Here is a 21791-nt window from a genome sequence, read left to right as displayed (position 1 = left end):
AAGGTTCAGTTTTTCTTTCATGACGTAGTGGTAGAACATGGTGACAGATGTGGCTTTCACCATTGGTAACTAAAAGGATCATGTATAGAGGCACCCTTCTATTCCTTTCTGTGAATGGAAATAGGCCTTCCACCCTCCTGGACTGATTGATGGCATAAAGTAGTTTTGCTGCTGGACCAGACACATTATCAACAATTTAACCTTCTTAGTTACTATGTCCTTCACATACCAGTTGCATTCATAGTAGTATAGTTAAGATAGTGATTGTTATCTTTTCTTATTTTAGTATTCTCTCATTTGTCTTTGTTCAAAAGCTTAGTGGAGAAATTTCAGCTTAGTGATGTGATTCATTAAAAATCACATTTATTTTATTTTTACATTTTAATTATGTACGTGTACACACACACACACACACACACACACACACACACACACACACACACGTATATAACCCATAGTTAGCATTGTTTTACTGTCTAGCTCTCCCCTTCCTAGAAGTCCATTCTTTATAACAAAGAATAAAAGAAAAGACAAAATTTAGTAAAACTAACCAAACATCAGCCAATTTTAACATTATATGGGTAGTTCTATATCCAAAGTTTTCCAACTCTGAAAATAAGGAAGGAAATATGTTATTTCTTTTTGGGGGCCAATCATGGCCATAATAATTCCATGGCATCCATTTTATATTGTTCTTTTTTTTTTTTTTTTTAACATTAATATAGTCATCGTGTGTATATTGTTTTCCTCCTTCTGCTTACTTTGCAACAAACATGTCATCCCATGATTCTCTATCTTTTCTTTGCACAAGAATATTCCATTACCTTTGTGAACCACAATTTCTTGAGTCTAGTTCCACTTGTTAAATATTTACTTTGTTTGCAGTTCTTTGCTCCTCCCATAAGTAGCACTAAAAATATTTTGATATATATATATATGGGGCCTTTATAATTGATTTCCTTGAGAATATTTGCTTATCATAGGATATGATTGTTTTCCAGAATGTTTATACTAACTCATAGTGCTCTGTCAGTTGTGCCTTTTTTGTGCTTATTTTTTCATATGCTCTAAATTTAATTCTTCCCAATTTTTTTGATTATTTTTTACATTTGTTGGATAGGAGGTTTTGTTTTGACTTATATTTCTCTCTAATGTTAGTAGTTTAAAGAATATGTTCATATGGTTAATTATTTACAATTCTTTAAAAAAAATTTGTTCATATCCTTTGACCACTTATCTATTAAGTAATGGCATTTAGCTTTATATGTTGATATTCATTCCTTATATCTCTTCAATATCAGATCTTTATCAGATATGTTTAATGCATATATATTCCCTTCTAATTCTTATCCTAATTTTATTAATTTTGTTCTCAAAAAAGCTTTTTAATTTCAATCAAAATTATCTCTTCTATGCTTTCAAACCACTATTTTATTTGTTTAAGAATTCAACTTTTAGCCACAACTGTAAAGATATTTGATTGATCTGTTTTCTCATAAAATTTTTTATGGTATTACTTTAGACCTTTTATCAATTTTGAGGCTATTGGATATATAGACTGTAAGATGTTCTTCACTTAACAGGAATAAATATAAACATCTTTTTATTTATTGCTGACAAAGCAAATAGAGAAGTATATAATTGGATTCAAGACAAACAGTATTCTTGAACCATTTAAGGAAATTGCTTGAAACTCTTGGATTTTAATATCCTTTATATGACTGTACACTAATATTCACTATCTTTCAGCTTTCATGACTCTAGTTATGGTTTTGCTTCATGTCTTCTGGGGAGTTGTGTTTTTCGATGCATGTGAGACTAAAAACTGGTGGGCACTGATCGTCGTCGTTGTGAGTCATCTGCTGGTATCAGGTTTGGTGAGTCCAGTTTATATGTTCATACTATAATCACTCTCTAGAACTACATACTTCTTCATATGCTTAAAGAAGGAAATGACATTTAGGAATAGGACATTAAAAAAAAATATGAGGGAGCAACTAGGTGGCATAGTAGATAGAGCACCAGCCCCTAAGTCAGGAGTTCAAATCTGGCCTCTGACATTTAACACTTCATAGTTAAGTGAACTTAGGCAAGTCAATTAACCTCAATTGCCTTAGCATATATATATATATATATATAAAGACTCATAAATTTTCATAAATTTTTTAATTGGGAAAATTATTAGAACCGATTTTGTAGTTTCTCAGGCTGTTTTAGAATCTTTAGTTTTCTATTCATCTGTATTTAGTTAGTTTCTTTTAGAATTAAAGGACTTTCATTTGCCTGTACTTTATTCTCAAACAATTTCAACAAAAAATAATAAGTTAAACTTCAAAAACAATCAGAAAATAAATAAAAATCAACCCAGGGCCAAGCAAGTTTCTACATCCAAGGGGAAAAGCAAGTGAGTATGGGCAAGAAACCATTTAAGAACTCACAGTTATGGAAGCAACAGTATTGGGCTTGTTGAAAACCTTGGGCCACATCACTGCCAGACTCTGCTCGTGCTTTCCATGAGAACCCAAGACATATTACCTCCTGCTCAGGCTTTCCCTGAGGGAATTTACTGATGCTGCCCCATTAAGATTCAGTGGTATATCCTTCCACAAGACAGGGCTGTTGATGGTTGTGATGAGAATAGAGACCTTACACTTAAACTTTCTAATCACATATCTTTATTGTTGGATTTCTTCCTACCTATTGATTCTCTGTTTAGACTTACACTTCAGTGGTTAGCATATCCCTATCCCCTTTATTTCAGTTTTTGGAAAAACAAGCCTTTTTTTTTTTTTTTTTTTTTTTTTTTACAGTGCCAGCTATTTTCTATGTCATTGTCATTCTTCAACATTTTACTGAGAGAAGGCAGCAAGGTTGACCTCCAAATGTATCTTGTGTCATTCATCTTCCGCTACATATGTCCCCTTAGGGAAGAAGAAAGTTGACAGGGACTGAGACTTTATTATCCTGCTTTCAACTTCCTTCTTCTCTTGCACTTATCTCTTGCCTTGTCTTCAACCTTCAAAGAAAAGGGGAGAAGTGAAAAGCAGCCTCTCATCTGACCATGTGCATTCCATGTTATGCTCTACTTGCCTCATACCTCATCTCCAGTCTCGTCTGGGAGGCTTATATCTTATTTTAAACTCCATTTCCCATCTACCTCAACCCTCTCACTCTAAGAGTCATAACTAGACAATACCCCTCTTTCTACTCAACAGGCTGGAATGACTATTCCATTGGCAACAAATTTTCCTCCTTCCAAATTTTTCCTCTCCCACTAATTCCATCTTTTAGCAATTGCTGAACCTGACTCTCCCATGATAACACAGCTTCCTCAGACACCCTCTCCAGTTCTTAAGTACACTTTCACTCATTTTCCTTGGCTCACTGATTGAGGAATAAGAGTTGGAATATTCCTTGATCCCTATTGCCACTTCTAGGTTCCCTTTTCAACCTTTATCATTCAATTACTTCTCTTCCTTTACAATTCATGAAATCACTATCTACCACCCAAACAAAATCCTGGTAGCTGTTGCCTGCAAATCTATAGTCACTCCTTCTTTCCTCAATGAATTCGGCACATGATTCGCAATACTTTATCTTCTCCAACTCTCACCTTTATATTAGGGAATATATATTTATTGATTTTCCTTTACTTTCCTCCATTTGAATTTTTCTATAGTAGACAAAGGTCACTCTTTGTTAAACCAGTTTTTTGCCTTTTCAGTTGTTTTTCTTTTTTAATTTTGGTTTAGTACTTATTGTACATCACATAAATTAAACATTTAGTGAAATAAGGCTGAGCTTTTGAATATATTTATGTTTGTCTTTAATCTTTTCAGCTATTATAAAATTTTATATCACCCGAGCTAATTTACTTTTCTTTCCTTACAGACCTTCCTGAATCCCTATTATAAAGCAAGTTTAGCAGCATCATATGTTATCATGCTATTCATGGGTACCTGGGCGTTCTTCACTGCTGGTGGCTCTTGTAGAAATTTGAAACGATGCCTATTGTGCCGAGACAAGGACTTCCTTCTTTCTAACCAGCGTGCCAGATAACATCTGAGAATTGGGACCTCCCTGAACAGATTTTTGTGTTTTTAGAGGAAGCACAACTGTGCCTTTTTCTAAAATTCTTTTTCTGGTTGAATTTAGAAGAAAAGAAAATGCTAACTAAATATGTGATTCTCATCTAATAAGGTTTCTATACAACAGCTGTCTGAAATGCATATATGAATGATAACTTCCTGGGGGAAGTCCAAAATATATGAAAGGAATATGTAGATGTGTCTTTATACATTCAGTATGGCTAAATTAATACATCAAGAATATAATATACTCCTTGCTGAACCTGCATCTTTTAAGTTATAGATCCACAAAAAGTTAAAGGGCTATAATTTCTGTGGACTTTTTTGAGTGTGTTATTAAAGCATATCCCTTTTAGGGGTGGGTTAATTAAGTTAGCTAATGGCTTATGAGACATAATAAGCTCTAATTCCAAATGTTCTTTACTCAAAATAAGATATTTATAAATAGTTCTATTTTTGAAGGTTTTTTTCCCATTCAGAATTGACTTTTGGGGATTTAAAAATTATTTTTGAAGTATAGGGAAGTAACATGTATTTGTAATTAAAACTCCACTCCTTTTAAGAATTGTTAATAATTTATTTTGCCCCAATCACATGTAAAGGCAATTTTAAAAATATTTTTTAAAATTGTTCAGTTAGAAATATCTCCTTTTCTTCCAATTGCAAAGGCAAGTAAGTTGATATATGCTATACATACATGGTCCTGTAAAATATATTTCCATATCAGTCATTGTTGTGAAATCCAAATCACAAGAAAAATGAGATATAAAGAAAGTTACCAAAAACACAGGCTTTGACCTGCATTCAGGCAAGCTCCATTAGTCCTTTCTTTGAAGATGGATAGCATTTTTCATCATAAATCTTAAGGAATTGTTTTGGATTATTTTATTACTGAGAATAGTTATTATTCACAGTTGATCATTATACAATATTGGTGTTACTGTGTACATTGTACAATGTAGAACAAAAATTCTTAAGGATATTAGCAATTTTATCATGGATTTGCTACTTAAAGCATGCTCAACATAGTCCAGATAGGTTTAGAAAATAACAGAGATAACATTTTTATAACCATAGTCTGTCTTAACAGTTAATAGATTGCCTAGGAAGGTATTTGAAATTGGGAATATTTTTTTTTTGTTTGTTTCATCAACATCTTTCAGACATTTTTTATTTTTAGGTTCTTCCTGGGTTGTTCTTGTGGCTTTCATCTTAAATTGTTTCACTGTGCTCAGATTATATTTTATCTCTGAATGTCCTTTTTAAGAAGCCAGATAGTGTGTACTTGAATAAAGCTCAGCAAAATAGATAAAAGGTTAAAAGAGAACATTAGAAAAACCAGCTAAGTATTGACTATTTTGCTTTATTCATATGCTATTAAATGCTGAATAGTATATAATCCTTTTGACCATGGAGTAATATAAAATTGAAATATATCTGAAATTAACAAATTTATGCATTATGTGATATATATATATTTTTCAAAACTAGTTTTTTTGTTTATTTTGAGTAGCAGAGACAATATTCTCGATGTTAATTCAACTTTTAAATCTTCTTTTACCTTCATTTGTTCAGGGGAAAAAAACCCCAGCAAAACATACTGTTATATACTGGTTTATATTAACCAGCAGTTGCTTTAGGGAAGATGATGGTGTGCAATGATAGAATTTATCATAGATGGTATGGAAATGATAGATATACATGTTAAGGTGATAAATCAACAAATCCTTTGGGTGCACTAGAATTTTAGCCAAAAGAGAAGGGAGAAATACTGAGAAGTACTGAATGCTAACATAACAGACTGATGAATCTAGTTAAACTTTAGGGAAGTAGTGTGCCAATGAAGACTTTTAAAAAGATTGTAACCGATGTCCTGAACTGACTATACATGAAATTCCAGAGAGTTTAAACCTTGTGTATGAACTTGACCTTTTTTGTAAATTTTTTGTCCTTTCTAAATGCACATTTCACTTTGTTGAATGAAGAGGAAACTGAAATCTTAATATACCTCAGACAGATGTGCAAGGAGCTATAGCCATTTCCTTTAGAATTATTTATTTTGCTTCACTTAAACCCTGGTTTTTTACCTTGGGCAAAGAAGTAGGACAACTTGAATATCTCTTTTTCTTGCCTTTAAAAATTCTTATTAGACCAGGATAGTTCAAAACATAATCTACATATATCGAAATAAAAACTATGCATAAACTAGGAGTATGAGAAATACTCTAGCAATAGCACTCTAGTCATATGTAAGGAAGTCTAGAATATTTTAAAAATCTCTATTGCAAAAAATACTAAGTCATGATGCAAAAGAAAATTATCCTTTACTTTGAGATTGTACATTTCATTTAGAAAATTTTCCATTATCTGGTGATTCTAGAATAGCTATTAGTAAAGGGCCCTTTCAAGTTCTTTTTCCTTCTCATTTTTGCCAGGATAAGCTGAAGAGATAGGATCTATTAATTTGATAGTTTTAATGCTTAGCCTGATTCTAAGGAATACAAAAAAGGGAGATTATATTCTTCCTTTTTGCTGAGTTTGTATTAAGAGGCTTTTTTGCCTTTGTTATTTATAAAAAGCCTTATTAGCCCTCAAGGAACTTGAGGGAAGAGATGGTGCTTATGGAGAGTTTGTCCCCCAAGCAGGATCTTTGTAGCATGTAAAAAAATGAAGTTAACATGACCTTGAAATTATGAACACTGTCTTGCAGTGCTCTGATATATTGGCATGTAAGTGATAGAAATTAGATCTATTTAAGAAGCTATATTTATTTTTAAAGCCTTTGAAATTATAGCATGTTTTAAATGGGGAAATTGTGATGACCATTTGTGTCATGGTGATATAGTAAATGTCTCTTTGGGTAACTGAAAATTATAAATTTGCCAAAAGAAATAAATTATGAAGTCTGTAAACATAGGAAATGGCTTTTTTTTTTTTTTAACGTAAATATAAGTCCTTGTTGAGTGGCAGATTCACATTCTAAAATTCTTTTTAGATCTTTTTAACAAGTAAGTGATAAGCATAAACAAGCATTCCTTCTGACCCTCCACCATGCCTAAGCTCTTACTTGAAAATTCTAGATTAAGATTCTAGGTTAAGAAATTATTTCATTCTAAACAGATTTTTCATTATTGTCACTGAATATGTCAATATGAGTGCCAGTTTTTAGGATGCAATAGTAGTTTCTGCCTTCTGAGGAGAGCTACCTGGTATTTTTGTCTTGGGGGTTGGTATTCCTTGTATTGGTAAATATCCAGGTAATAATCATTTTTCCTCACAGTTGCTTCCAAAACGTGTTTTTTTGGGGTTTATTTTTTCCATTCCTAACCCGAGATAGAATGTGTCACGTTTGCTTTTCTTAACAATTTTGGTGCTACATTTTCTTCATAACTGTTACTTCTATATTTTCTATTTCATGAGATACTTTAATCCATTTTTTTTTTCATAATTAAGATAGGAATTATACGTTTTAGGCTTTTAGAGCAAATGATGCTCTAAAATGATGTGTTGATATTAAAAATACATAAATTTCTGTGTAAGTTGAGTTATTTAACATTTAATTGCAACATCAGACTTTAGTTTCAATATGTAAATGTAGCAGCATCTTTCAAGTATCACTATTTATCGTTGAAAATTAAAAGGAATTTCAATTTTTATTTTTCAGCATCTTCTGTCTCTGGATTCAGTATCTGAAAGTGTTTTCTCTTTCATGTATATATATTAGCATTATGAACTTTGACTTTGCATACAGTAGGGTCTCTGACATCGCATAGGTCCTATTTGTTATTTTTACTGTGGAGTTGGGTGCAAATGGATAATGGATCATGCCCAGAATTTAAAAAGGAGGAGAGGGGATTGGTCTACCTTGAATTACCAGAAGACAATGGACAAACGTATGGGGAATAGAGGCAATAGATTGCAATACATCACATTTTGAACTATATATAAGGAAAGGGAAGTGAAATCTGTTGAAAAAGTTGAGTTGACTCCATGGCAAGATAGGGAGATAACAATTCATGGAAAATACTTCTGCAACAAAATTGTGACTTAAGGGTATGAAGAGACAACTATTATTATATAACCTTGAACAGCTTGTTTCATCTCTTAATGATGGGCGAAAATGTCATATATGATATTCTGAAAAATTGCAATTTAAAGCTCATAATGGCTCTGGTAAGGAAAGGTCTACATTGCCTAAATAATTATCTGGTAGATTTAAATCGAAAATTCCCTGAGATAGAACTGCTGCATTTTGCCTTTGTATGTTTAGCGTCTTTTGCAGTGTCAGCATAAAATCCATGGATGTCAGAGAGAGCCTACTGAATGCAAATTTGAGGGTTTTTTTCCCCTTGTCTTTTTATTTTTGAATAGGATGGGGAAAGAGAGAAAATGAGATATAGTAGGAATATAGTGTGGTGGATGAAATCAACTGAGTCACAAAATGGAGTCAGTGAGGTTTGCTCAATTCCATCACAAATTCATCTTTTCTATCTTCTACCTTTTGCTTTTATTTCTGCTTCCTGAGTTTTAAATATTAGTATTTCAAATACTGGAAGACAGCTATAATGTCTTTTCTTCTCCAGGATAAAAATCCTCTATTCTTTCAGCTAACCTCATATGAAATGGACTCATGTATCTTCACCATTCAAGTTAACCTCTCTGAAAGTTATCTATCTTGTCAATGTCCCTCAAATTATGGATTGCAGAATTGAATATAATTCTAGAGATGTGGACTGTCTAAAACTGATGATTAGGTACTTGTTTAGTCATGTCCCACTCTTCATGATCCCATTGGGATTTTCTTAGCAAAGATATTGAAGTGGTTAATCATTTCCTTCTCCAGCTTATTTTACAGATGAGGAAATTGAGGTAAGCAAGAGTTAAATGACTTGCCCAAAGTTACACAACCAATAAGTATCTAAAGCTGAATTTGAACTTAGCTGTCCAGCAATCTATTGAGTCACTTAGCTGCCCACAAAGGGTTCTTATTCCAGGAAAGATCTCATTAGCTTTTTGAAGTTAATCATGGCACTAATTGCTATCAAAATCTTTTTCTGATAAACTGGTAACCATGGCTCCCCAAATCTGTACTTTAAAAAAACCCAAATGTAAAACTTTATTTTTATTACCATATTGAATTTCATCTTAGTACATTTGGTATTTACCTTTAAGGAGATCAGATGAGAGTCTTAAACACAGGTTGGACTTATAATGAACTTGAAATAGGTGACTTAAGCAATTTCTGCAGATGAGCTCATTGAATATACTGGTTATGTTAGCTTCTTTATCATAAAGACTCAACTTCTATAACAGTAGGCACTAGTTGACTGGACATTGTCATGATATTGTACCTTCCACAGATCTTTGTCCTTGGAATCAGCAAGTTTTGGCTTTCACTGCAGGTAATTAAAAAGTTAATGTTTGAAATGAATGAACAACAGTAAAAGTAATGACTTTGACTTAAAATGTTGAAAGGTCATTTTCTGCCATGTGAATGGAGATCACATTTTTCCCTGTCCTTTCATATTTAGAGTATACAAATGAGAAATGTCATGCCAGTCCCAAGTTATGAATAGAAAGTTCTTCCAAATGGACTGTGCCAGAGATATGCTATAAGTGAACTTGCTAGGCTGAGATAGACAACACTGACTAATGACATCGGTTGCACATAACACTTCAGAGTCTGCAAAATAAACTTCTTCCATTATTACCTCACAGTCATTCTGTGAATTGAATAACTATTATCTCTTTTTTTTATAAGTGAGGCAAAGAAAGGGAAATGATAATGCTACAGTAAAAAGAGAAATAAATTTGGAGGCCAGAATTTACATTCAAATCTGTTCCCTTTTGGGATTTTCTTGACAAATATGCTTTAGCAGTTTGTCATTTCCTTTTCTCCAGCTCATGTTATAGATGAGGAAACTGAGATAAACAGTTAAGTGACTTGCCCCACAGTCACACTATTCAGTGTTCAAGGCCTGATTTGAACTCAGAAAGATGAGTCTTCCTGATATCAGATTCAGTTCTTTATCAATTGTACCATTTGTCTGCCTCTATTATCTGTAATCTTAAAATAAATCGGTTAGCTTTGGACCACAGTTTTAACATTTGTGAACTGATTCTAGCCTCTAGAATTCTTTCTAGCTCTAAAATCTTATCCTAAATGACTTGACCAAGTCAGTATCAAAGTTAGAATTCAAATTCAGATCTCTAAATTCTCACTTGAGTTCCTATTCTAATTCTTTCTAGGGAGAGACCAGAAATAAATGGAGACAAACTAAGAATGAATACAAAGTTTCTGTTTCTTATAATGGTTCAAACATCCTTTTAAGCTGCCAAATTATTGTCAGGGATGATATATTCATGGGCAATCAAAGTTTTGGAGAAAATAAAAGTCAAATTAAAATCATAGCAGCTCTGCTTGAGAAAATAAAGCTAGCTAGTCTAACTTGAAAATTGTGGCTCCCAGACTTCCCTATAGATGGCTCCAGTTGTTCATGTTCTCTGACTTTTAAGCAATGACTCTAGATTCCTGATGGCTATGCATGAAAGAAAGAGCTAAATAGTGCCATTTAATTATTCACGTCCTTGTATCATTTATGGCAGTAGGGTATGGGAAAAAAGGCTTACTTGTTATAGCAGCAAATGTAGGAGGAATTAGCATACCCCGTATATAGGAAATTTTAAGGGATATGGAATAAGAAGGATCAACATTTTTGTACCTTCTAAGCAATGAAGAGCAGTGTGATTGGATTGGCTTTCTAATTAATAATTTAAAAACTTTTTAATGAAAAGTGACCTTTCTACATGAAACAAAGTCATTATTCTGTTGTTCATTTTCTTTTTATGAAAACTGAACCGCCTATGAGTATAGTATTTAAATCAGGCAGGAAGAGAGATAATTATGAGTGTCCTAAAATGCAGGAATCCTTGAAAATTCATAAAATGGTAGGAGTTGGGTCAGAACCAAAAAAGTATCACCTTAAGAGGAAAAAGCTGACTAATAAGGGAACTGTGGGAATTGAATGAACCACACTGACTCCATTTTAGCACTCAGTTCTGATTCCATCCACTACACTATATTTCTATCTCATTTTTTTCTTTCTTCCTCTTGCTATTCAAAAATAAAAACAGGAACAAAACCCCAACCCTATCATTCACTGAGGCTGTTCTCATCTCATCTAGTAGGAGGTGTGAGTTCCAGTATCTTAGCCTTCCTAGAATCATAGCATTTGGGAGCTAGAAGAAACCCCAATGACCATCTAATTCAATTCATCCATGAAAGAAATCCCTATAATGTCCTGCATAAGTGACTTTCTGGTCTCTGAAGCAATCCAAGAAGGGAGAACTTGACTACTACTAACAACAGCTCAATTAACTTTGTGACAGTTATAATTCTTTTTTTATTTTTATTTAATTTTTTCCCCTGAGGCAATTGGGGTTGTGACATTCCCAGGGTCATACAGCTAGGAAGTGTTAAATGTTTGAGGTCACATTTAACTCAGGTCCTCCTGACTTCAGGAATGGTACTCTATCCACTATGTGACCTAGCTGCCCCTAACTCCAGAATCTCTTACAAGTGACAATCTTTCAAATGCTTCAAGACAGTCCTCATATCCTCTCTGAGTTCTCTCTAGACTAAACTGACCTAGGCTCTTCAACTGATTCTCATAGGACATGAACTCAAAAGTTCTTCACCATCCTGATTGCCTTCTTTTGGAAATTCTCCCATTTATTCAACACATTAAACATCATTCCCAGAACCTAAATACTCCAGATGAGTTATGACAAAGGCATTCTGAAAAATGAATTTCTTAGTCCAAATAAAGTTATTAGTGGAGTTTTCTTGGCAAAGATAGTGGGGTAGTTTGCCATTTCCTTCCCTAGCTCATTTGACATGAAGAAACAAAATAGGCTTAAAGAATAGACTAAAAGAATATTTTAAACTTTTTAATAACTATACTACTACAGAGGCCCTATATGGGTTCACAAAGAGTTGGACACTAAAGAAATGACTGACCAACAGACAATTCCTAGGGACTGAGGTAATAAAATGGAGAATATGCCTCTTGCTCAGGAACACATTTTTGTACTTGTTTTTTGTTTTCCTATCTGCTCAGTAATTTTCCCCCAAAAGCAACAGAGGCAACAATCACTCCTGACTCATGAGTTGATAAGCCTATTTTCTCAATCTATATAAAATCTTTATAAAAAAGATCTGCATAACCTCTTTAGGATTTGTTGTTCAGTCATTTCAGTCATGTGCAACTCTTTGTGACCCCATTTAGAGTTTTCTTGGCAAAGATACTGGGGTGGTTTGCCATTTCCTTCTCTAGCTCATTTGACAGATGAAGAAACAGACAAATAAGCTTAAGTGACTTGCCTGGGGTCACACAGCTAGTAAGTGGACCCATATTTGCACTCAATATGAGTCTTCCTGACTCCATGCCTAACTTCACCATCTAGCTGCCCCTCTTCAGGATGTCATTAATTAAAATGTACAAACAGAAAATTTTTCTTCTAAGAATCAAATCTTTTTTATCACACTATTGACTGAAATGTTCCAAGGTACAAGATCCCTTGGTGTTTTCTACTTGTTACAAAAGCATTTGATTTTCTAGAACAAAAGGTGGTCTATATATATATTTTTTTTTTTTTCCCCTTCAAGGAGTGTCTCATGCATATGTTTAACTTAAGATTTCTTGATCAATGCCATAACTTTCTACAAGGACTCTGATTATTAACATCAAGGAAGGCACAATCTAGGGCATCCTATGTGTACCAACATGTAGCACATCTTTCCCAGTGTCCAGTTGAAAGGATTACTTTTTAAAGAGGAAAATTCTCTAGAAAGATCCATGAAGTTACTTTTAAAAGATATTTTAATAACAATATTTCAAGATAATTGGTTTCCTTTGTAATCCTCTGGATTTTATTTTGTTCATTTCAAATAATTTTCCTGATAAAAGATTTTCTTGGGAGAGATTGTGGAGTGGCTTGCCATTTCCTTCTCCAGCTCATTTTTACTGAGACAAATAGGATGAAGTGACTTGCTTAGGACCATACAGCTTATAAGTGTCAGAGACTAGATTTGAACTCGGAAAGATGAGTGTTTCTGACTTTAGGCCCAGCACTCTATCCACTGAGCTACCTAACCGCTCCTAGAAAACTATATGTTAACATTATACATGTTCTATTGTGTTTTTATTTAATTGGTTAAATATTTTCCAATTATATTCTAATCCAGTTCTAAAACTAGGAGTGTTGTAGACCAGTATTTGACAATTCTGTTGTAGTAGGTCAATGAAATCAAGTATGTAAACTGCAATGCAAACGTTACAGCTCTGTGCAAAAGTCACTACAATTTTTTTTCAACTCTGAGATTCTGTGATTCTCTAAGGCAGTCAATTTACCAGTAATTAGATGTTGTCTTTGGATTGGGTAAAATGACAGCACTGAGCACAAAGGAGGTCTCCAAAAATATGAGCTATCTGATTGGACAAAGGAAAGTACATCTGTAATTATCTCTTTTGAGCCAATATGCAGAACTTTAGTGTCAGTAACAGTAGGCAGCAAGGTGGACCTGATAGTTTATGGCCATCCTGATTATTTAACTGTTTTAACGCATCCTTTTTGAAACTGCCCTTAGTTAATGTTTTCTCCTCTCCTGAATCAAATTACCTAGTATATATATGTGTGTGTGTATATGTATGTAGGATTATATGTGTATGTATACACACACATATATATCTGTATAATATATATTGTATCCTTACTTTCCCTTTATGATCCTCCAGCACAAGGTCTTCCAAGAATGACCCTGTTTTGGGTGAGTATTACCAGAAAAATAGCATTTTCTCTCACACTTAGCAGATGTTGATCTAATATTTATTTTCAGACTCCACATATTGAAATGGAAAACATTTTATTTGTAATTCTTTTGTATTTACAATGTACATTTTCATTAAAATTACTCATAACACAAAGATGGTAAGTATCTGACAATGGAAATGATAGGGTTTTTCATCATTTCAACCAGATATCATTGGAGAAACTGGGCAGAGAGACCTAGATCTTAATTGTAATCAGTGGGAAACATAAAAAAATGAAATTTTTGGAATCTGTTTTGGACACACAATAGTTTCAGGATAAAAGTAAAATATATCATCTTCATTCATCATATTTTTTTCTTGGAGCGAAAACAATTGTAGTTTAAGAAAAAAAAATTCCTAAATTTGTTCCTACCTGCACAAGGGATTTGAAAGTTTGGAAGGGAGCTTTTGAATTTTTGCAACCTGACTTCCATTTCCTTAGGTATATCACTGCTGTGGGGTTTGCTCTCTCTTGGGGCCATGTATTCAGAAAGAATGTAGAAAGAAAAGGAAGAGGAAAAATACTGATATGTCTCCACCAAACACTAAGTTTTCTATTTTATGACTAGTCCTTGTGCTAGGTACAATGATTGATTTTCTGGTTGCTGGCATAAAACCCATCTATAAAGTGTATAAAGAATATTTTAAAGGATCCTCACTCTGCTATGAAATAATTGTACTCATTTCTGATGGACTGCCATGGGACAAGGCAAGCAAATCTCATTAGTTTCATACTATTCATTAAAAAAGACTGTACCTGCTATTCCTCCAGAATAGGGTAAAAAGGGTCATATTGCAAGATCAAGAGTCTACTAAATTGTTAAATAAGTCTTTAGATCCCTATATCTTCATCAATTCCTGGGTGGTTCTCATACAATAGGCCTCATTAAGAATGTATTAGTGTCCAATGTGATCAGATGTCCAAGCCCTATGGAGAATGAGAAGTTATTCCTGAGTCTTGCTAGCAAGAAGACCTACTGGTCAGCAAGAACCCCTTCAACTTTGTACAGGCAACCAAGTGAGGAGGAAGCAGCAAAAGAGAAGTCTTAGGAATCAAATATGTGAGGGGCCCTTGTGGGGAATTAACTTAAACAGGCTTTTGCAACTGGATTCCTGTTACTATCACTACTCTGATGGAAAAAACAAATGAGAGGGAACAAGCCCTTCAGAAAGAACCTTGTGAAGTGGATAAGGTGCAATAGCTATATTTGCTTGGTACACTCAAGAAAATGCTCACAGATGTATTAACTGACTGGAGTCCATGAACACAAAGGACATTCATATTTCTGATGAATGTGTTTGTTGTAGATACATTTTCCCCTCCCTAAAGCAAAATGACATATGGCATCTGGCTGTGGTCATAAAAATCTACCAATTCTTTGCTTTTGCCTTTTTTCTTTAAGATTCAAAGATAATTTGAGTATCCTCTCATATCATTTCTGTTCTAGTGTGGAAAACAGCAATAGTACATTACACCCTCTCTATCCTGTTCTGATGTTTGAACAAATATTTTTTTGTTTTTGTTTTTGTTTTTTGCTCGGAATATTTGATTTCAGTGTAAGAAACTGCTATTGAGGAAACCCTCTGCCAGTGCAAGCACTCTGAAGTCCTAGAGGGTTGTTTGAGGGATACTTACTCCCCTGGCTCAAACAATTTATTTGTATCAGATGCAAAATCAGAACAGCAATCCTCCCTGATGCCAGCTTTCTATCTGTTATCCTAACCTCTCTTTCTAGAGTCTAAGTATATGTTTATTTCTTAAGTCTGAAAAACATAAAACATCACTGTGTTACCAAAAAGCATCCTGGGTAGGACTGTACTTAGCTAATCTTTAGTTTTTAGGAGCTTAGAAAATGCCTTTAAGTAACTGAATACTCAGAACTTAACATGAAAATATGCATACAATCTAAAATCTCTAGGTTGAGTACCACTGTCCATCCAAGTTCATCTCTCCCCTTCCACATACAAAAGTACTTAGAACTTGGCCATCATTGTCAAAACCCAAGATGAGCATCTCTAAGTGCTTCACTCTGAAAAGTCAAAATTCTACAGTTAATTAGTATGCAGACATTAACATCCAAGATCAACCCTGATTTGCCTTTCGCAAAAGAGAGCATAACTTTTCTTATCCCAGTTCATCTCTTTGCTATAATACCTGTGAATATTTTGCCATTGTTCAAAAGAAGTGGATTGGAAGAGGGAAAATTATTTCCACAAACCAAACTTTGAAAGTGAATATTCATTTTAGCTTAACAGAAATACAGGGGAAAGAGAACTGGCTCTGAAGTCAGAGGACCTGAGTTCCAACTCTACCAAAGACTATTATTACCTGGGTAATTTTGCACAATTCACTTCATCTCCCTGGGCCTCAGTTTCCTGACCTGTAATATTAGGGGGTGGGACTAAATGGTCTAGGTCTATGATATGGGACTAGATTTATGATACTAAGAGCCTTGTAAACCTTACAAGTGAGGTTTAAAGGACAAATACATTCCCTATCAATACATTCTTTGTCGTGAGATTTAAAGGTTATGAAAATGAATTGTTAGTGATTAAGGTTGGATCTACTGCCTTTTATAGAGCTTTAATTTTAATACTCTTGAATTCTATGCAGATAATTAAAGGGAAAGGTAGTAAAGAGAGAGAGTGAGAGAGAGAGAGAGATTAAGAGAGAATGAATCTAACTACTCTATTTTAAAAAATAGATGGCAAGGGCATAGCATGATATGTAAGTCCCTGATACATGGTCTAGTGACCCTATACAGTTATCCTTAAGGTATTGGAGAAGTTCCTTAGCAGAACATGGTTGGGCTAATCTAGCTGAATAGCTCTGCTTCTGAGCACAGACATGTGCCTGGGAATGTGGCTTCAAAATTCAGATCATTTCAATGTCTTGCCTAGAGTGGCCAAATGGCTCAGCATTCATTCTTCCTGATAGGAAAACTCTTCCTATTGAAGCTACAAAGAGTGAAAAATATAAGGGGATGACTTAAGTCACATAAAAATAACAAGACCAATGGGAATGTTTGTTTGATATGCCCTGGAGAATGCCTAGTGGCCCCAGATTGTCCCAGGCAAAGGATCTTTCCTTGGATGAGGGACTCAAAGGAGATTGAGGGTTCTCAGGGATTGATATCAGCCTCCTTCTTGAGAGCAGGTTTGTAAATCACTCCTTTGTTTTCTTCTTTCTTGCTGCTGGAATGAGGAAAAAACACAAGTCAGCTGAGGGAAGAGCACCAAGTGTCGGGACTACTCTAGCATCTTAGGGAAGGAAAGGCCCTTGCAGGCTTTCTTCAGTTCATGAATGGGATGGCTAAGCTTGGGATAGGATGCCTTAAAAAGGGTCAAGCCCACTCTTTACTATTTGTAGGCCTGATTATTCTCTCCTGTCAGAGAGTCAGCGTGGCTCAGGATAAAGTGTCAGATTTATAGGCAGAAGTCTAGGTCATTTTCACTTGAGAGAGCACTGGCATCAGGAAGCGGGTTCAAATCCTAAGGCTATCCCTTACTATTTCTGTAACATTGGATGCATCACCAAACCTCTCTGGATGTTGGTTCCTCATCTGAAGAATGAGGGATTTGACTGGATGGATCTGGGATTCTTTCCAGACCTAAATCTATAATCTTATTTTAAAAATCTGCATTTGTTTATGAAGATGTTCCCCTCATCCCATTCTATACCCAATCTTCACTGGATTTCACAGGATTTCTGACATAAGTTCTAGCTAGGCTAAGTAGCATCCATGTAGAAATGGAATCTGTTTTTAGCCTTCCCACAGTACTGGAGCAGAATGACACCAAACTACCTCACCTCTTCTTCCGTCGGAGAAGCCAAATTGATAGTGCAAGGATGACCGAGACACCTAAAACACCAGCTATTGCCACAGAGAGGATGACTCCTGGTGATGAGAGAATCAACATAGCATTTAAACCTTGACCTTCTTTTCCATTTAATCTTATTGTCAATAGATATGAAGGTAAATCACAATTGTTAAAATCACTCACTGTTAGAGAAATAAATTGGGAAAATAATATCTAATTCCAGTGCCTCATCTTGGCAGGACAAAATTAGATTTGAAAGGAGACAGCTACAAACAAGGATACTACGGTATTATGTATATCTTTTTTTTTTTTTTTTTACATTGGCTTATTTGCCAGATTCGATAATATTCTTCAATTTTCATGTCTGATTATTAATAAAAATTACAAAGCAGAATAGGCATCCATAGAACAAGAAGCAGCCCATTCCCAAAGTTATACACCCAAATCAACAATTTATCTGTGGCTCACCCAACCTTCACCAGCACATCTTTAGGAGATGGCTTCATATCCTGGCCAATACTGAGTCTAGGAGAAAGACTTTTTTGGAAATATACTATTGATTAAAATGTTCATTTAGGGAATGTGATGGTTAAGTTCATTTCAATTTAAAATGCAGGAATTATTCCACATATAAGACCCATTGCAAAGACATGGAAAGTACCCATAGCGATAGCACAGAAAAAGCAAGTAGAGAAAAATCACAGTTACCACAGGCACAAATCACAAACAGAATCACAAAGATCACTCTGCTGGAACATGCACAGCTGGCTAGCCAGCCACATACCCATACTCAGTCCTGCGTAGGAAAAGTCTTGCTCTTTAAAAAGGAGGGAAAAAAAAGTGGAAATTAACTCAGAGTCAAATCTTTTCTGATTGGACTCCATGTGTTGAATCAGGCTCTGTCCCATCTTATTTTGTGGACGTTGTGAAGTTATGCAGGTCTCCTAGGAATGTTTCAAACTTAGAGATAGGTTTACCACTGGTCGGGATAAATCATCTTCCAGGAAAGGAAGAGAGGTTGTCATTCTTTCTAGAGACCCTACAAGCATTCCTATCTATCGAGAAATTGCTATATTATTTTGTTAGAACTATTCTTCAGAGGAGCTTCCCTGCTACTGTCATAAATAGTGCTGTCGGAGAAGGAAAGAAAGAGGCTTGCTTGAGATCTAACAAGGGCTAAGTTAGGAAGCAGGCTAACTTGGGAAGGTCAGTTGTCTACTCTGGATTCAGCCCCAGGACTTTTATTTTCTGCTCTCTAGAGATTTTTACACTTTCTTCCTTCACAATTTCATCCTAAGGCCTCATTGATCACTTTTAGATGACTACAGTGTCTGCACCCCTTCCTCTTCTGTTCAGTTCTTACTCTGAATTAGGAAGTGAAGTGGATAGTTAGAAAAATCAGGCTATGACCCTAAGCAAACTAATTTTTCCTCTAGGGAGCTGTTTCCTCATCCATTAATTGAGGAGGTTTAACTAGGATCCCCAAGGTCCTTTCCAGTTCTAAATAATAGATCCTATGGCATTTCTGTTGATACCTCAAACTCAAAATTTCTCCCAATGGAACTCATCTCTTTCCCCAAACCAATGGACAGAGCATTGCCCCTGCAGAGGACCTGGGTTCAAATCCTATTTAGATGCTTATCCTTCATATGAACTTGGGCAAATCATTTAGCTTCTCCAAGCCTCTTTCCTCATTTATAAAATCTCTATATCTATGATCCTTTCATCCTTTCCTCCCAGATGCTTTTTTTCTTTTGGTGGTACTATCACTCTTCAAATCAATCAGTTTTGAAACTTTTAACTCTCCCCATACTCTTCTCTCCTTCACATCTAGTCAGTTGACAAATTCTGCTTATTTTGGCTCTAAAATTTCTTTCATAAACCCCCTGGATTTTCTCCACTTCCATGATCACTACCCTAGGTTGGGATCTTATCACCTTTCTCCTGGGCTACTGTGATAACATTCATGTCTCCCTACCTTCAGCCTCTCCAAAATTGCAATCCTCCACAAGGATTACCTAACACTTGGAGGATTTTCCTAGTCTTTTTTTTTTTTTTTTTTTTTTATTTTATGGATGGAATATAGCACCTGAATAATCTATCTATCATCACTATGGCCAACCCACCTCATTTCTTTTTTACATCTCCTAGATTATATATTTTATGCCACTTTTTTCATGCAAGTCATTGTTAATATATGCTGCAAGCCTAATTATGTCCACCATAAACCTCCTGACCCATTAAAGAAAGAAGATACAAGCATTTATTCAGTGTCTACTGCATTCCTAGCACTATGCTAAGTATTTTATAAATATTATTTCATTTGATCCTCATAGCAACCCTAGGACACAGGTGCTATTATTCTCCCCATTTTACAGCAGAGGGAACTACAGCAGACAGGTTAAATGACGTGCCCCAATGTCAAACAACTAGTGTCTGAAATTAGAATCCAGGTCTTTTTGCCTCAAAGGCCAGTACTCTGTGCCATACTGCCTTGAGAAGAAACAATATTCATTCTTTGGCAAACTGAAGGTATTCTTTAAAGCTTCTAGACAAATCTGAGAGGTGTATTGACTTTGGATTCAATTATATACATAAATTACTTTTATCTTTCCCGTGGCCTAACCCAACCTCTGAAAATTGTGACTTTTCCCTGAAAACTTTTTGTTATGAGCTGAAAAATCCCAAGGGGTCATATTTTTCTTCTTTCTGAAGCCAGGTTATTAAAATGAACACTCAAAACATGGATCCCATTAGTGAGGATCCCTGAAGTAGACTGATTATTAATCCAGCTTGAAAGCAGTTCTGTCTAATGCTACATCATAGTCATAAAACACCTAAAACAACCCTAATTCCTTCCATCATATTCAATTAAGCTCTGAAACAATGTCACCTCTACTTAAGAAAGTCAATAAACATTTATCAAACAGATAATACATGCAAGGCCCTGAAAGAAGGATCTTTCCTTTCTCTTGCCAAGGCTGGAGTCTGACTATATTGAGTCTTTACTATAAAGCTGTAGCTCCTTTAATCCACATATTCTCCCTTGTTCTATGCTATTCGATTTGGTCTCCTGCCCAGTCTGTCTTCTGCTAGCCCAGCTTTTGACTTTTCATTATGATAAGCAGAGATATGGAGAGAAATGCCCTGGAAATAAGTCACTTATCAATCTAAGAGGCCATCTGTCTATGTTTACCATTCAGTCTATATTTGCCACAGATAATACTTCGGTGAAAAGGCAAGAGAGAGTTGGCTCCCTTGCTCAGATCCAAGAAGTTCTTCTCATCTCCGGACACAAGGACCTCACTGTGGCTTAAAGAGATGCTGTTCCTTATGGGAGGGCTTTATACTGTTTATATAACCTGCACTCCGATCTTCTGTGGCTTGTAGCATTGAAATAGCATAATTTTGGTTTTAGATGTGTTGCAAGGTATCCAGAGGTTTCTAGTCATAAGGCACTGGGGGGAAAATGAAATAGCCCTTGTTCTTTGTTCCTGGATCCCAGGATACCTATTATTGCCAACCCTTTTCTCTCTGCATAAGACGATTTTGGCAACTTTGACTGTTTGACCAAACCTTCTAAACTAGAGAATTTCTAAAACTGTCAATCTAATAATCACTTAGATGCCACAAAAAGTAGAACATGCAGCTAAAAACTCCCAGTCTTGGCCTAACAACATGATTTCCATCCTGTTACCATGGGGGCATTTAATAATCCCTTTTTGAAACTGAACTACTGGAAAATGATGGAATTTTCCTTAAGAACACAGTCAAACTTCATGGCTTATCAAAAAGAAAAATCCAGCTTTATTGATTCTCCATATAGGGATTTTTATTTTATACAAACAGCTGGCACAGAAGATAGAATGCTGGTGGTGGAGTAAAGAGAATTTAAGTTCAAGTCCTTCCCCCAAAATTTTTTAGCTGTGTAACCCTGGGCAAACTACTTAACTTCTCTCTGTCTCCATTTTCCCCTTTGGAAAATAGAGATAGTAATGGCATCTATTTC

At 35.0% G+C, this 21791-nt stretch overlaps 2 protein-coding genes across 9 annotated transcripts in view; one reads left to right on the top strand and one right to left on the bottom strand.

The window, feature by feature from the left end:
* Nucleotides 1-7004, top strand: part of APH1B (aph-1 homolog B, gamma-secretase subunit) — a 32757-nt gene extending 25753 nt beyond the window's left edge. The window contains exons 5-6 of the mRNA XM_074294893.1: nt 1750-1877; nt 3892-7004. Coding sequence (XP_074150994.1) covers nt 1750-1877; nt 3892-4059 — 296 coding nt within the window. The 3' untranslated portion in view covers nt 4060-7004. The remainder of the gene's footprint in view (nt 1-1749; nt 1878-3891) is intronic.
* A 6992-nt stretch (nt 7005-13996) lies between these two features.
* Nucleotides 13997-21791, bottom strand: part of CA12 (carbonic anhydrase 12) — a 108366-nt gene continuing 100571 nt past the window's right edge. For 3 of the 8 annotated variants that reach the window (XM_074294889.1, XM_074294884.1, XM_074294888.1), the window contains 3 exons: nt 18567-18599; nt 17772-17859; nt 13997-17155 (listed from right to left, as the gene is read on the bottom strand). In XM_074294889.1, the coding sequence (XP_074150990.1) occupies nt 17083-17155; nt 17772-17859; nt 18567-18599 (194 nt within the window). In that variant the 3' untranslated portion in view covers nt 13997-17082. The remainder of the gene's footprint in view (nt 17156-17771; nt 17860-18566; nt 18600-21791) is intronic. The other 5 variants (XM_074294885.1, XM_074294891.1, XM_074294892.1 and 2 more) reach the window with 3 other exon arrangements.

The sequence above is a fragment of the Sminthopsis crassicaudata genome, chromosome 2 (genome assembly GCF_048593235.1).
Source record: "Sminthopsis crassicaudata isolate SCR6 chromosome 2, ASM4859323v1, whole genome shotgun sequence".
In the NCBI taxonomy this organism is placed as follows: Eukaryota; Metazoa; Chordata; class Mammalia; order Dasyuromorphia; family Dasyuridae; genus Sminthopsis; species Sminthopsis crassicaudata.
The sequence above is the reverse complement of the archived record's forward strand: the minus strand, read 5'-3'. Positions and strand labels throughout refer to the sequence as shown.